This window comes from Nyctereutes procyonoides, unplaced genomic scaffold (genome assembly GCF_905146905.1).
Source record: "Nyctereutes procyonoides isolate TBG_1078 unplaced genomic scaffold, NYPRO_anot_genome, whole genome shotgun sequence".
Taxonomy (NCBI): domain Eukaryota; kingdom Metazoa; phylum Chordata; class Mammalia; order Carnivora; family Canidae; genus Nyctereutes; species Nyctereutes procyonoides.
The window spans coordinates 57,643,295-57,657,329 of NW_026575046.1; the positions used below are offsets into that span (position 1 = coordinate 57,643,295).

Consider the following 14,035-nt stretch of genomic DNA (forward strand, 5'->3'; position numbering starts at 1 on the left):
TTAAGATCCCCTCTATGGCACTGTCGCCTTCCTTTCAAAAATATCTTCTGATCAAATACACAAAGATCCAAACAAGTAACTGCAAACAGAGCCTTTATCCAAATTAAAAAAAAAAAAAAGGATAAACTGAAAGTATTCCAAGTAAATAACACAAGTATGTGTCAGCTGGCTTATTATAAAGGTTGACATCAGTGAAAATTATCTGATCAGTGAAAAAATAGAGGCGGAGAGACGCCGTTGGCTATTATTTCTAATTTAACATTCACGATTACATGGTGTTATAGCCCCTCTATCTGGTAACAATGAGCAACCAAGTAAGCTGGCAAGAGTGATGAATGTGATTCTAATCTGAAGCCGCTGTATGGTGAACAAAGTGGGCGACACGGTTATTTTAGCTGTGGATGAGTGGAAGAAGGGATGCAGCTCTTGTGTACAGCACCAGCTCTCTGGCAGGCTGAGGGAGAGCCTCATCCTACACGGGTCCTCATGGGTGCCTAAGCAGCAGACAGGGACCCTCCCCTCTCTCCTTCCTCACCACGTGATGAGTGCAGACAGGGAATCAAAGGGGCCACCGCCTTCTGAGTGCCATGCGATGTCAGCATTCGATCTCAGAAGGTGCTGAGTGGCTTCTGGAAGGAAGACCTCAGATGGAACCAGAAGGGTGGGGTGGCGATCAGTTCATAAAGTAGCTCTTGCCTCTGAAGATTCTAGAGGCAGGCAGTTGTTGGTTAATTTAACCAAAATCAAGACTTTCTGCTGGTTATTCTCCTTGTAGCTCTCCTTGCAGATTTTCAGATATTCGAAAGCTACTATTTTGGGTTAAATCTAGGGCTGTGTTGATGTGACTATGCAAAAAAAAAAAAAAACTAAACATTTTTAAACATACCAATTCTTGTGCTTCTTGCAGCACTTTGAAGAGGCACTGGAATGAAGTCAATACTTAAATATATTCTACACAAATCACAGACCATATCTGTAAATGCCTTGGGACAAATTAGCCTCAGAGAATCTTCAGAACGTGCTGCTTGTTCCTCCCTCCAAGTCATCCTTGGAGACCTTACGTTCTCTGAAAATACCAGACATGGTGCCAATGGCTCGCACCAACTCTGGCTGTTGTTTCCCATAGTAGCTTCGCCATGTGCTCCCAAGTCCTCCCTCCTAAGCAGGCCTTCATCCTGAGGAAAAGAGGAGGCTGCCTCACTAATTCCAATACAGGCCAGACCCCTCATTGGCTCCCACACGGAAGTGTGGACGCACACTTCTACCTTTGTTGATACCCCCTTCTGTCCCATGGCCTCAATTCTCCACTTCTCTGCCTAAACAAATTCTCCCGTGAAATCACGTACGTCTGCTCTAATCACTACTTTCCAAAATGGCCTCAGATACTTTTCAGTTAGAACTAGACACTTCAGCCCTTAATCCTTCTCTGGTATAAAGGTTCTGGTCTTCTATTAAACACACACACACACACACACACACACACGCAGATGATGAATTCTCTTTCTTGTGGATTATGTGCTCAAATGCTGCAGAACTGGGATAAAATCACTATGAGGACCCAAGTATGGTTTTACAGGTGGAAGATGTGTGAAAAGTGTGGTTGCTCATGCTGCATCAGAAACACTCTGAACATGGGGGAAAGGAAATTTTATGTAATATAAACATAAGAACCCACTCAGAAAGGCTTAAATTGAAAAGGAGTGTGGGCATCTTGCTTGCAGTCTCACTAAGCCAGGATCTTGAAAACCAAGAGGAAGCTGCTGAAGCCAGGAAGACCCTCTCTGCACCTGGCAGACTGTGGAGCATGAACAACAAACACTCAGCAATACAATCCAACGTCTGGAAGTAAAAAAATCCATAAACTCAGGCCACCACCTTGGTAGCATGAAGTGAAGGCCAAAGGAATGTTCTAAAAGATTTTTTACATTTTTAAGTGTGTATTGATGTATACAGCTTGATGAATTTTGACCAACAGAACTCATCCATGTTATGAGCACCCAGCTCTAGAAGCAGAAAATGACCAGTATCTTAAAGCCTCATATTATGGGTCTCTCCATTCACCCCCAAAAGATAATCACTATCTAGACCCCGAACATTCAACATTATAGAAACAGAATCATACTTTTGTTCGGACTCTTTCTATTCACCAATGTATTTGTGAGCCATCCTAAAAGATTTTAAGCACAATTCATCACCAAAGTAAAGACCTATGTCATTGCTTTCCACTGGTCTATGGAATTCAACTATCTGTAGTCCAACCACCTAACTTTAGAAAGAGAATCAATATCTTGTGATTCTGTGAGTGGCTTACAGAATCTACAAAATGTTTGAACTGCTCATCCCACCTGTTCTCATGTGACCTCAGCCTTCCCTTCCAGGACCCATCACTTCAAACTAGCCTCTGCACTCTGCTTTCATGTGATCCTTAAAATAGACCAGGTAACTGGTTAGCAGACACACAGTTGACTGACTTCTGCTGGCTTTATCCATCCCAGGCAACACTACTAAAGACTGTCCAACATTTGCAGACTGAAGAGCCATAAAGTAACTCATTAAACTTCCATCTTCTTTATCCTTATAAGGCCAAGGTTGATGATCGAAGGCATAGAGTAATATACTCTGACTTCAATAAGGCATTATTTCCCATGAGCAAATGAAATGCATTTATATTTCCACACATCTGCATTTCACAGCAGGAACCCAACTCACCCAAAACTTTAATGCTGACACCACCAATCAAGACACAAATGCTTGGGCTGAAAAAAAAAAAAAAAAAAAAAAACTTCACAGAACCAAGACCAGTAATGAACTGATTCACGGGGCTTAATCTCTGTTCTTTCAGAAGTTTAATAACTTCTAACTAGAGAGATAATTGTGAGCATTAAACAGAAAATACAGCAAAATACAATAAATTAAACAGCATTCCCATTCCACAATCCAGAAATCACCGCCATTAACAATTTGATATACTTTGAATATAGTTACTATGAATATAGTTACTATGTATATTAAATCCATCTACTAATCTGCTGAGTTTAACATAATTGGCACTTTATATAATTTTCTACCCAAAGTTTTAGATAATTGTATACTGAGCACTTTCCAGTACACTTAAAATTATTAAACACGCAATTTAATGGCTTTGTAAATCTATCACATGGGCAAAGTAAAATTTATTTTATTTGCTATTTATTTCATTTTAACCTAAGGCATATAAACATTCACCTGCCAAATATTTGGCTGCAAAATTCAAGGCTTTTCACTGGCTAAATGTCAGTTAGTTACCTTTTGTGTGAAAAACCATACCCCAAATACATACTGCGATGTTTCAGTTTATTTATTACAGAACCCAAAGCCAGAGCAATCCAAGTGCAGATTTCTTATGCATATGTGAATTACTCCCCCTTAAACTTGCCCACAACTTCTTTGACAAGCACTTTTTTCAAGAGACTATGGAGTATATCCAAAGTAATCAATTTAGTTCTAATAGAAACCACAATCGATGCATTGTTTTGCATCCTATTTGAATATATTACCTAATTACAGTAATGAGAACAGGCATAAATAAATTTAGATACAACTGATACTTGATAAACACACCTCTTCTTTTGGTGAAGGCTGAAGCCCTACCAACTGGAGCTACTCAGGACTCCGGGGCATTTGTCTGTTTCTTAATCCAGAAACAGAGTCTCATACTGAAAATTCAGTTAAATTGAATGCAGTCAAGATAGTATTTAATATAAATATTTATGCACCCCATTTTCACTTTTTATTCCTGGAGTCTAGATTTTTGGGTCATGCCAACAAAAGCTGTTTTTTTTTTTCTAACAATAAATCTGGGTAAGCAATCTCACTTCCCCTCTCCCCATGAGTTCAGCTGTCATTCTCAGCCTATGGGATTCATTCAGAGTCTGATGGGGACCTTGACGAGACAGGCTTCCTGACATTACAGTGTTCCTCTCCTTCAGCATGGGTATCCAAATAACCCAATCTTGGGATCTGACCAACTTCCATTTTCTTTTCATGAGTTTGCAGAAGTGGAAATCCCAATCCTTCAGTTTAACTAACGGGATGTTTTGGGTTTTTTTCTCTTCTTAGAGACCCTTGCTAGAAAGCCATGTCAAGGGATTAAGCAATGACTAGGTCCTGTCCAGTCCAGTGTGGGGTATTACAGGCAAACATCAGAGTCCCACCAGTGTGACTGGTCTTAGACTGCCGGGTACCTTGTAGTGTGTTTCCAAGAGGGAATTCAGATGCTCTGCAGGAGACACTGCATATGGTATACAACACCCAACATTTATTTGATCGGGTTGGTATTTTTGTGACTGGGGGATACTCCAAAGCTATGAATCCAAATCTTCCCTGATATATTTCCATTGACCAGTCTCAGTATATGATGCAGTAACTCCTGTATTCAAAAGCAAGTTTGGAAGGGGCAGAGAAGACAATTCTGGCTGGATTTTAGGAAGCAGAGAAATAAAGTCCATAACTGTTCCCTGTCACCGGTCTACTGAATTACCTATAAGCAGCCACAGGAGAAAACAGAAGATCAAGGAATACAAGTTTAAAGAACACACTCTTTATCTTTTGTTGAAACATCACCTAAATTTCTCCTTGGACTGAAAACCAGGACAATTTCTCTGGTTTAAAAGGCTCCCTGTACCACAGGAAAAAAAAAAAAATACAAGTACAGGACAGATGTGCCATTTATGGCATTTGTGATGCCTAATGCCACTGTTCCCGAGCTCAGGGCTTGAAAGAGGCCACATGTACAGGTATGGCCACACTCTTATCAATGGATTCGGATCTGGGATGGGGAGCGATTACCTATAAAATGATCTTCCAACCTTCCTGGTCCTTCACAGCAAGCCACTTACTTAGCGTGTCCTTGGCAAATTATAGAACCACTCTAAGCCAAGCTCAATCACCTGCATGCCTGAGATAATCATACCTAGGCTACTGGCCTAGTTGACTGTCTTTGAGGCCTTGTTTCAACCAATCAGTAAGACAATAAACATGGCAATAAATGAATACATAAAGTGCTGGCCCTCCTGGCATCCAGTAAAGCCCCGCAAATGGCAGCTCTCACTGTTATCACCTAAATTCGCAAGCCCATTCCAGGACTGAGATCCTGTGAAGAATTCTTCTACATTTCTAAAAGTAACATTCGTGGCACAGAAATCAATAGAGTCTGATCCTAAAATGATGATGAGAGTGTGATTTTTCTCTTAGTAAAGTTCTAACTCCCTGGCAATTCACAAGACGATCATGACTAGGATCCCATGTCGTCACGGGAAGGTTATCTTAAAAGGCAGGCTCTATGTTCAGGAATTGTTACCAAATATTTAGCATAATAATTCTATTTTCATAACCCTGGCTGTAATGTACTCATGCTAAGATAGTTGCATAGATCCAGATGATCTTTTTTTTCCCTAATGCTCTTCTAGCCTACACTGCAGCCCGGATACACACTATCACTTCTCAGAAAAGGGCTCAAAGAGAAAAATCTTATCATTGGAAGCTGCTAAACTTCTATTACTAAATTTAATTCTCAATTCAGTTTGCAGGCTTGTTTCTGACTCATCTCTCTTTATGCCTGCGAATGGCAATCTATGATTTAGGTAAAATCACCAAGCTGTCTTTAAAATTAAAGGCTTATAACCAAAAAGTAATACTTTGAAATATAAATGAAGATTAAGTTTCCAACAAGCACTGGCCAAGATGTTTTCAAAATGCTAATAATAGTAAAGATCCCCAAAGTACAAAGGTAGCCATCTAAAAGCCGTTTGATAGATACAAGCAACCTAGCAATCTTCTGGGACCTAAATCACAGTAACTTCTAAATAAAGAGAATGCAATGGAAAGAGATTGCCTATTTTTACTAAAGTTCTCCCCAAACTCCAAAAATTCAATGAATAAGACAGTATGGGAATGGAAAGTGAGTCCTAGGGTATTTTTTTTTCTTTCATCATGAATCTGAAGATTTCTGTAAATTTCAAGTTTCTAGATCATTCAACAATCTCACTCGTTTTCCCCAAAACCTCAGTTCCTCTCCTTGATAAATGTTGTGTCCAAAATAAGCTTTAAAAAATGTGTACCAAGCAAAGGATGAGAAATGCTGGGCTCCAGTTTGTGTAGTAGACTAAATTTCCAAGGTGATTTGAGGCAGATTTCCACCCCATAGCCTATCGTTTGTGCCAGCGCATCGGAGAGGAGTATGGGAAAGATCCAAGGGCAAACGAGAACAATAATCTCTCATTGTGATAAAGGATCCCTCAAGCTAGGTAGTAAACTGGCTCCAATATTTCACCAGAATTCAACAGCCTGATGTGTTCTTGGAGGAAAATACCTAGTCTATCCACTATCCCATTTCTCTTGACATAAAAATAGTAGAGTGTCTTGCAGCTTACAAGCTTTTTTACAAGGGGTATACGAGGCAGGTCATTATCATGACCCTCATTATCCCAGAGGAGGATCTTAAAGTTCAGAGAGATTAAAGCGGTTCTTTGAGGTTGCACAGTTATCACAGGATTTAAGGCTACAGGTCTTGGGTCTGGTATTTTGTTGTTTTTTTTTTTTTTAATGCAAATCTTTGTCACCCTCCCACAAAAATCCCTAAAAGTAGTCATGATTGACTGCTGAAGGAGTCACTTTCTTAACCTAGCCCCACTCAGCCAGCTGACTATCACCACCCCTCCAGTGTGATTAATGCTGGCAGGCCCCCGAGATGATGACAAGGTCACGGACACCAGGCCAAGCTCAAAGAAGCTCCCACACCTCTGTGACCAACTTTTGAGTTGTGTCCTTACCACCACTGAGCCAGGGTAACAAACCTGTTTATGCCAGTTCCTCTTACTGTAATTATGTAATTTAGTTAAATTTGATGTAAGGCACTGATGTGTGATTGTGGAAATGAAAGATAATTGTAGTTTCTATTAAAACATAGTTGAATGCTTTGAGGAAACTCCAAACGGTGAGTTGTTTACAAAAAGACAAAAAAAAAAAAAAAAAAAAGAAAAAAAGAATAAAATTACTTTGAATTATATAGGCAAGAAAACTGTAAAACATACCCGGGCAGGGGACATACTATACATTTTCTATAAAGAGTCTGGTTCAAATTCCTTCATCGGTGTCTTTAAAGAAGAAAGTGGTAATTAGAGGTATGGCTTACGAAAAAAAGAAAAAGAAGGAAAAGAAAAACATGTTAAGCTCAAACTGATAGACACATACTCAAGAAAAAGCCTTGGCCCTATCTCAAGATATGGGAGAAAGCTTTATTTTAATTGTCTGCTTTTTCAATTATTACTTTTATAGACTCCTTAAATTAACCAATTAACTACCAGCATTGCAATGTCCCAAATTGATGTTTAATAAATATTCATTAAAATGAATTAAAACACTGAAACACGGCATGTATTATGAAGACAACACAACTATATGAAAAGCTGTAATGGCTTATGTTCAATCGTACTACTGTTTTGCAGAGTCCCACAATAGATGCTGTCAAAATTTGAATGATTTGTATACCAATCTATGTGGCACAATACATGGCCATCAGGCTTTGGCCAAGTTTTTGGAATCCTTAATTTTTTTTAATTTAAAAAATAAAGCACCAAGACAGTTTAATAACTCAATTGCACAAATGAGCAGAATTTTTCTTCTCAACTTTCTACATCACCTTAGTCTAACATCATCTTACCAAAAGGGTTGACTTTTATAACAACTTGAAATGACACGGAGATGCAAAGCATATCTAGGAAAAATGTGGAAGACTACTGCTTACGTTATACACTAAGAAATAAAGGGCTATAAAAAAATCAAAAGTCTGTAAGGAATCTTCAAAAGAGTCATTATTCAACCGGAATACAAGAAGTCCCAATGAAACAGTGGTAAAGATGGAAAACCAAACTAAGGATCTAGCCTAAAATTTTCATTAATAATTGCATAAATGGAAAACATCTTTTTAGGTACGTTTTTATCCTGAGATTACAAAGTTTAAACTCAGTCTATTCCCCTCACCCCTTTCAATATGTGTGTGTGACTCTGGAGGAAACACTTTTCTGGGTGTAGACAAGAAAAACCGTCTAGGATCTCAAAATGTCTCAGTGGTATTTGTCAACCGAGTACAGCTCGGCCTCACCCAACACAAAAGTCTAAGGATAAAAACAGATTCAAAGGGGGAAAAAATGAATTTCAGTTCTATTCACAAGTAATTCAAATGCCTTTTACAGACTTAGATTTATGGCTCTTCCCTTGCTCTTATATATTTCAGGGCCAACTTTCATGTTCCATTTTCAACATCCCAGATAGAGTATCGAGATATGCCTGGCACCGGATAGGTTATGAGCAAAGAATTTCTACAAAAGAAGCAAGTCGAAATTTTGCCTTCTTCTCATTGTGCTGTGGGGAGGAGGAAGGACTGGGGACGCATGCCCAAGGGAAGAGAGACCTTGCTCCTCTGCACACCAGACCTCCGGAGATGGCACTGATTCACACCGTACCAGCACTCTCGTTCATGGCCCAATCTGGATTTAGAAAAGTAACAGCAGTTGCTACAAACCAGCTTCTCCTGTCTGTTTGTTGGGTTTTTTTTTTTCCCCTCTCTGACTAGTTTGTGGATCAACACTGTGTTAAAAAAGGCTATCCTGGAAACACAGCACAAATCTGGATTCACAAACCAGCCCTGCAAAAGGTCATCTCAATTAGCAACTCTATTGCCAATCTCTTACCCCAGTCATGGAGAATTGAGGAGGAAGGCTCTACGCAGTCTTCATGCACCACACCTGTCCTGCCCCTTGTTTTTCAGTGTGTGAAGATGATGAACTACTACATATGCGTCTACAGAGCAAAACACACTGTATAACTGATTAAACTAGAAAAGTCTCATGTTCCTGTATGAAGGCCAAGGAAATAAAAACATACTCAGGTTGTAGCATGTGCTCATAAAAAAAAAAAAGCTCTCGATTGAATTTCATAAGAAATATTGACCTTGAGTTTTGAATCCTCTCGCTTTGGTGGGATTGGTACCTGCTAGGCTGGAACTCCTCTGAAGGCTTCGATTCATGTAAATAGAAGGTAATATATGGAAGTAATTTTATTTAAGCAAATTACACATAAGGCCACTATAAAATAACTAAGAATAAGACTCTTCTTGAAAGACAGAACACAGAAAAATACTTGGTGTGGGGGTGCGGGGATGGGGTAACTGGGGGATGGGCATTAAGAAGGGCACGTGATGCGATGGGCACTGGGTGTTATAGGCCACTAATGAATCACTCACCTCTACCTCCAAAACTAATATGCTGTATGTTAATTAATTTAATTTTAATAAAATAAAATTTAAAAGAAAAGAAGAAAAGATACTCAGTGTTATCAATGGCGGTCTTCAAAATCCTGATAGGCAGGACCAGGTCAAGTTTTATTTAAATACACTTACTTATAATAAAATCATCCCCCCCACCATGTTTATATATCAATGATACAAGCCACATGTATCTCTTCACTAAATGCACTATTTGAGATTTGTGATCTTACTTCTGGTAATTAACCACATATCTTCCAAATAAGACCCTAAACCCTTAACCAACTAAAAGTGGTTCCTTGTCTCCAGTATATCCGAATTTAGCCAATGACTGACTCTGAACTCTGAACTGTGAAAACAGTGCTTCCAGCTGAGTCAAGTAACAATCCAGACTCGCATGGACAACACTCTACATATAAGTTCCAAGTCTGAAAATACAATTCACTGCGCTGTAGAAGGCTGTTTGTAAACCGGTCAAAACCACTCTTCCTCTACTGTCTATAGTAAATCTCCCTTCGACTTGAAAAATTTGTGAACTACTCTACACTCTCGGAGGCCAAACGCTTCGAGGAGGTTTTTGGTGAAATGATCTGGTGGCTGTATGTTCAAGATAATTTGTTTCTAAAACATCTGAAGCTAAAGCAAGTCTTGGCCAACTAACTGGGAACACAGGAGATCCCGGTAACGTGGAAGAAAGTTTTGGTCCAGCTCATGGTCCAAAGGTTGGAAGAGGACAAGAGAATAGTGGGCTTCAGGCCCTTCCCTTCCTTCTGCCTTTTAAATTCAATCTTTGTCTTCGACCCTACAGAAAATTAGAATCTTCTAAACGCAGCCTTCCCCATAACAAAAATAGCTTGTGTTTTGCCTACTACCCATCAGCAAGTGTGTTTGTAAGAGGGAACCAGACTCTCTTCCTCCAAAGAGCTGTGCTGCCTTTACAGAGCAGATCCTTCTGACTGACCTAAGACAAACACAAAGACATTCATTCGGTAAGCCCTGAGATGTTCAGTTCAAGAGCAAAGATCTTGGCCACTACGGAATTTGTGACTTTGTCTTGAAAAATCACAGCCTCATCCTCAGCTGTCCTCAGGTGCTACAACATAATTCATGACTCTCATTTTAAAAAGAAGAAAGAAGGAAGGAAGGAAGGAAGAAAGGAAAGAGAAAACAAAAAAAAAAATCTATTGAAGTCTGAAGGTAGGAACTAGGAAAAAGGGGAATTTCTCTCCTAGGAACTTTAGTAACATAATCAAAACAAGTGAAAAATAAAATGCCAGATATTCAGGCCATTCTTCAGTCTACAGTAGCAGTGCTAGCAATCCCTCAAATGAAATCCTTCCATCCTTTTGTTAATCATCCTGTGATCTTGAACAAAAAATAATAATTAAACTATTCTTTTCTTTAAATTACCATATAAACCTATCTATTTAAATTCGTCTTTTATGGAAACCACCTAATCTTCCTTTCATTAAAATTCCCCTTGTTGATATATGCAAACCAGGTCAGTTTCTATTGGATTTGCATACTCGTGTTTTATCCTTTAATTCAACTCCTTGTTGCAGGTTTAAAAAAACGAGCAAGAGCTGGACCTCAGATACACATAAAACAAATGCTGCTTATATGTCTAAGTGAACATTGACACCATTTACAGATTCCCCCCCCCATCGCCCCTTTTCCTTGGGGCTGAGAGCCCTGTCAATAATCATTACTTATTAAACAGGCTGCCATTCCCTTCTACAGTATGTAGAAAAGGAGCATGGAGAGGCAGAAATAATTACCTTGGGCTTTTCTTTAAAGACCTCCGGAATGGAACGCAAGGAAATCATTTGAGAAAGAACATGAAATACCCCCCCCAATATAGAAGACCCCCCCCCACATATAGACACACACACACATACAGTGAAGAAGGACACCCACACTCGATTATTCGTATCAGTTGCGTCAAAAGATAAAAATCTCAGGTCTCCGGGATAGATACATATGCGTGTTCAAACCACTGACTATGTCCATGCAGACACTTGCACATCCTTTATCCTCCACAAAACTCCAGCCAGGTCTGCTGAGATCTAAGCCTCCAAACACGTCCTGAGAAAATGTGCTCTCAAAAATGACTGCTTCAGCCAAAGGAGAGGGAAGCAGCAAGTTACCGGTCTGCCTGCCATTCTGGTTTGTGGCAGCTTCCCTCCTTCCCCTCTTCTCCCTGACTCCCAATTTATCTTCAGCCTATTTTCTTTCCCAGAGTACGGGCAGGGCGTTCAGCAATTTCTCTCTTGGATTTTTACACACAAATGCACTAAATCCTTTAAATGAAAAAAAAAAAAAAGTTGTAAGGGTCAAATAACACCCAGGGTGAGACCCCAGGTCAGAGAAATGAAAAAACTGCCAGAGGACTTGAATCCAACCCAGGTGTTCCTACGGGAAGAGTGAATGATGAGTCCTCTCCCCTTCCTCTCCAGATGTGATCGCTCAGAACAGAAACGCAACGTTAAGGACGGCACAACTAGACAGTTCTGGGAGGGCAGGCTCGCTCGCAGGGAACTTGCCCTGGCAGGCTGGGGGTTTGTCCTAAATAACCTTCACAGGTTGCAAAGTGTTTCCCATATCCTGATCAATAGTCAGACGCAGAAGCTCGCTAACACTTCCTAAGAGTAAGAGCAAGGTGGGGGGTGCGGGGTGGGGGGAGGTCAATCAATTAGTCTCATAGAACATTTGTAAAGATAAAGGGGAAAATATCCACCACTTCCACTAATACAGGGGAAACGGCCCCTGTGGGGGGGTCAGCCGGCCCCCTCCTGGCAGCAACCGCGCCGCCAGGGCTGGAGATGCTCCGTGCGCAGAGTGACCTGTTTGCAAGGGGCTGGACGTCCCCCCCACCCCCCTCCCCAGGTGCAGAGAACTCGGCGTGCAATTCCTCTCCTCCGGCTCAGGTGCAGAGGGAGGGGACAGGGGGTTCACCCCCCACATTCGGGAAAGGAACAAAAGCAAACGCTTGACAGGGCTGAAAAAGCTGCTCCTCCATCAGGACCCCAGAGGCGGTAGCTCGGCGGGGCTCCCTTCCCACCCTGCTGAACTCGCTGAGGCCAGGGGACCAACCTCTGCACCCCGGAAGGGCCTGGGGCGGGCTGGGGGGGTGTCAGGGGGGTGGGCTCAGCCCTCCGCCCAGGACCACCTCCCTTCCCACCTCCCCACTGGCTTCCAATTAACCCTTGCAGCTCCCCGCCCGGGTCGGGTCGGGGCTCCGTAGTCCTTGCAGTCCGTTCCATCACCTGCGGGGGGGGGGGGGCTCGGCCCCGCACCCCCGCGGGGACACAACTTCCCTCCGCGGCTTGTCGTCGGTCAGTTTGCTGTGCTTTTCTTCCCCCGCTTCCCAGCGGCGGCGAGAGGCCCCGGTGCTTCGGGGAGGCCCCCCCTGCCCCCCCGCCGGGGCTCCCAGGGCCCGCATCCCGAGCTCGCCCGCAGGGCTGCAGCGAGCGCACCTCGCGCCGGGTTAACCCTTCGGAGGGCGTCGGGCCGGGGCGGGACCCCCCGGAGGAGGCCGGGGCGCCCACCGCGGGCAGGGCCGAGCGCTGCAGGCGGCTGGGAGGCCGGCGGGGTGCGGGGGCCGGGGGGCGGGGAGGTCGCGGGGGGGGGGGGGGCGGGGGCGCACGGCCGCTCCGGGGCACCGGCCCTCGGGGCCCGGGCTGTACTTACGGAGTCGGGGGCTGGTGCTAGTTTCCGGCGTGGTGGTGGTCGGGGAGGAGGAAGGCGAGGAGGAGGCGGCGGCGGCGGCGGAGGTGGAGGCAGCCTCCTGGAAGGGGGACAGGGTCCAGGACGGAGTCGAATCGTGGAGGTAGGAGGAGGTAGCGTGTGCCGCAGTGGGCCAGGAGGGCACGGCCTGCGTGCTGGGCGCCCCCGGGCCCGGGGGGCGGGAGCCCGGCGCGCTGCCACTGAAGACCGCGGCCGTGGTGGGCAGGGCCGTCGGGGGCGCCGCCGTGCCCCGCGCCGTGGTGGAGCGCGGGCTGGCCCGGATGGGCACCCGGTGCCCGGGGAAGCGAGTGGGCGCCCGCGTGATGGTCGTCAGGCGCGTGCTAATCCGGTTGGGCGTCCTGGAGGAGGCGGCGCCGCCGGCGGAGGGGGTGGCGGGGGACGCGGTGGCCGTGGTGGTGGTGGTGGTCTCCATGGCCTTGGGGAAGGAGCTGGGCTTGGAGAGGAAGAAGGGGTCCTGGCCCATCCCCTTGGAGTCCACCAGGTCGGTGGGCACGTACTCCTTGACGGAGCCCACCACGATCCATTTGAGCAGCATGAGGCTGAGCCCCAGGCCGACGAAGCCGATGAACAGGGGCACCACGCACAGCCACGTCTGCTGCCGGTTCCACACGATGCAGTCGCTGCAGCGCAGCTCCCGGGGGGGCTCGGCCGCCCCTTCGCCGCCGCCGTCCGGGCCCCGCCGCCGCCGCCGCCGCCGCAGCCGCCGCGGTGCCCTCCTCGGCCGAGGCGGCGGCTGCCGGAGCGGCTCCCGGTGGCGAGGCAGCGGCCGCGCCCTCACTCATCCTAGGAGCCGGTCTTCACCTCCGCCCCCCCGAGGGCCGCGCCACAGGCATGGGGCCGCGCGGGCCGGGCTCCGGCGGCGGCGGCGGCGGCGGCGGCGGCTCGGGCTCGGGCTCGGGCGCAGGCAGCGGCCGCGGCGGCCGCATGCAAATCGGCTCCCTGCCCCCACGCCCCTCCCCCCGAGAGGCGGGCGGCGGGCGGGGAGGC

General features: G+C 44.9%; 1 protein-coding gene across 1 annotated transcript in view; it reads right to left on the minus strand.

The window, feature by feature from the left end:
- Positions 1-13,830, minus strand: part of NRG3 (neuregulin 3) — a 1,039,102-nt gene extending 1,025,272 nt beyond the window's left edge. The window contains 2 exon segments of the mRNA XM_055324814.1: positions 12,992-13,725; positions 13,727-13,830. Coding sequence (XP_055180789.1) covers positions 12,992-13,725; positions 13,727-13,830 — 838 coding nt within the window.
- Positions 13,831-14,035: the final 205 nt, after the last annotated feature.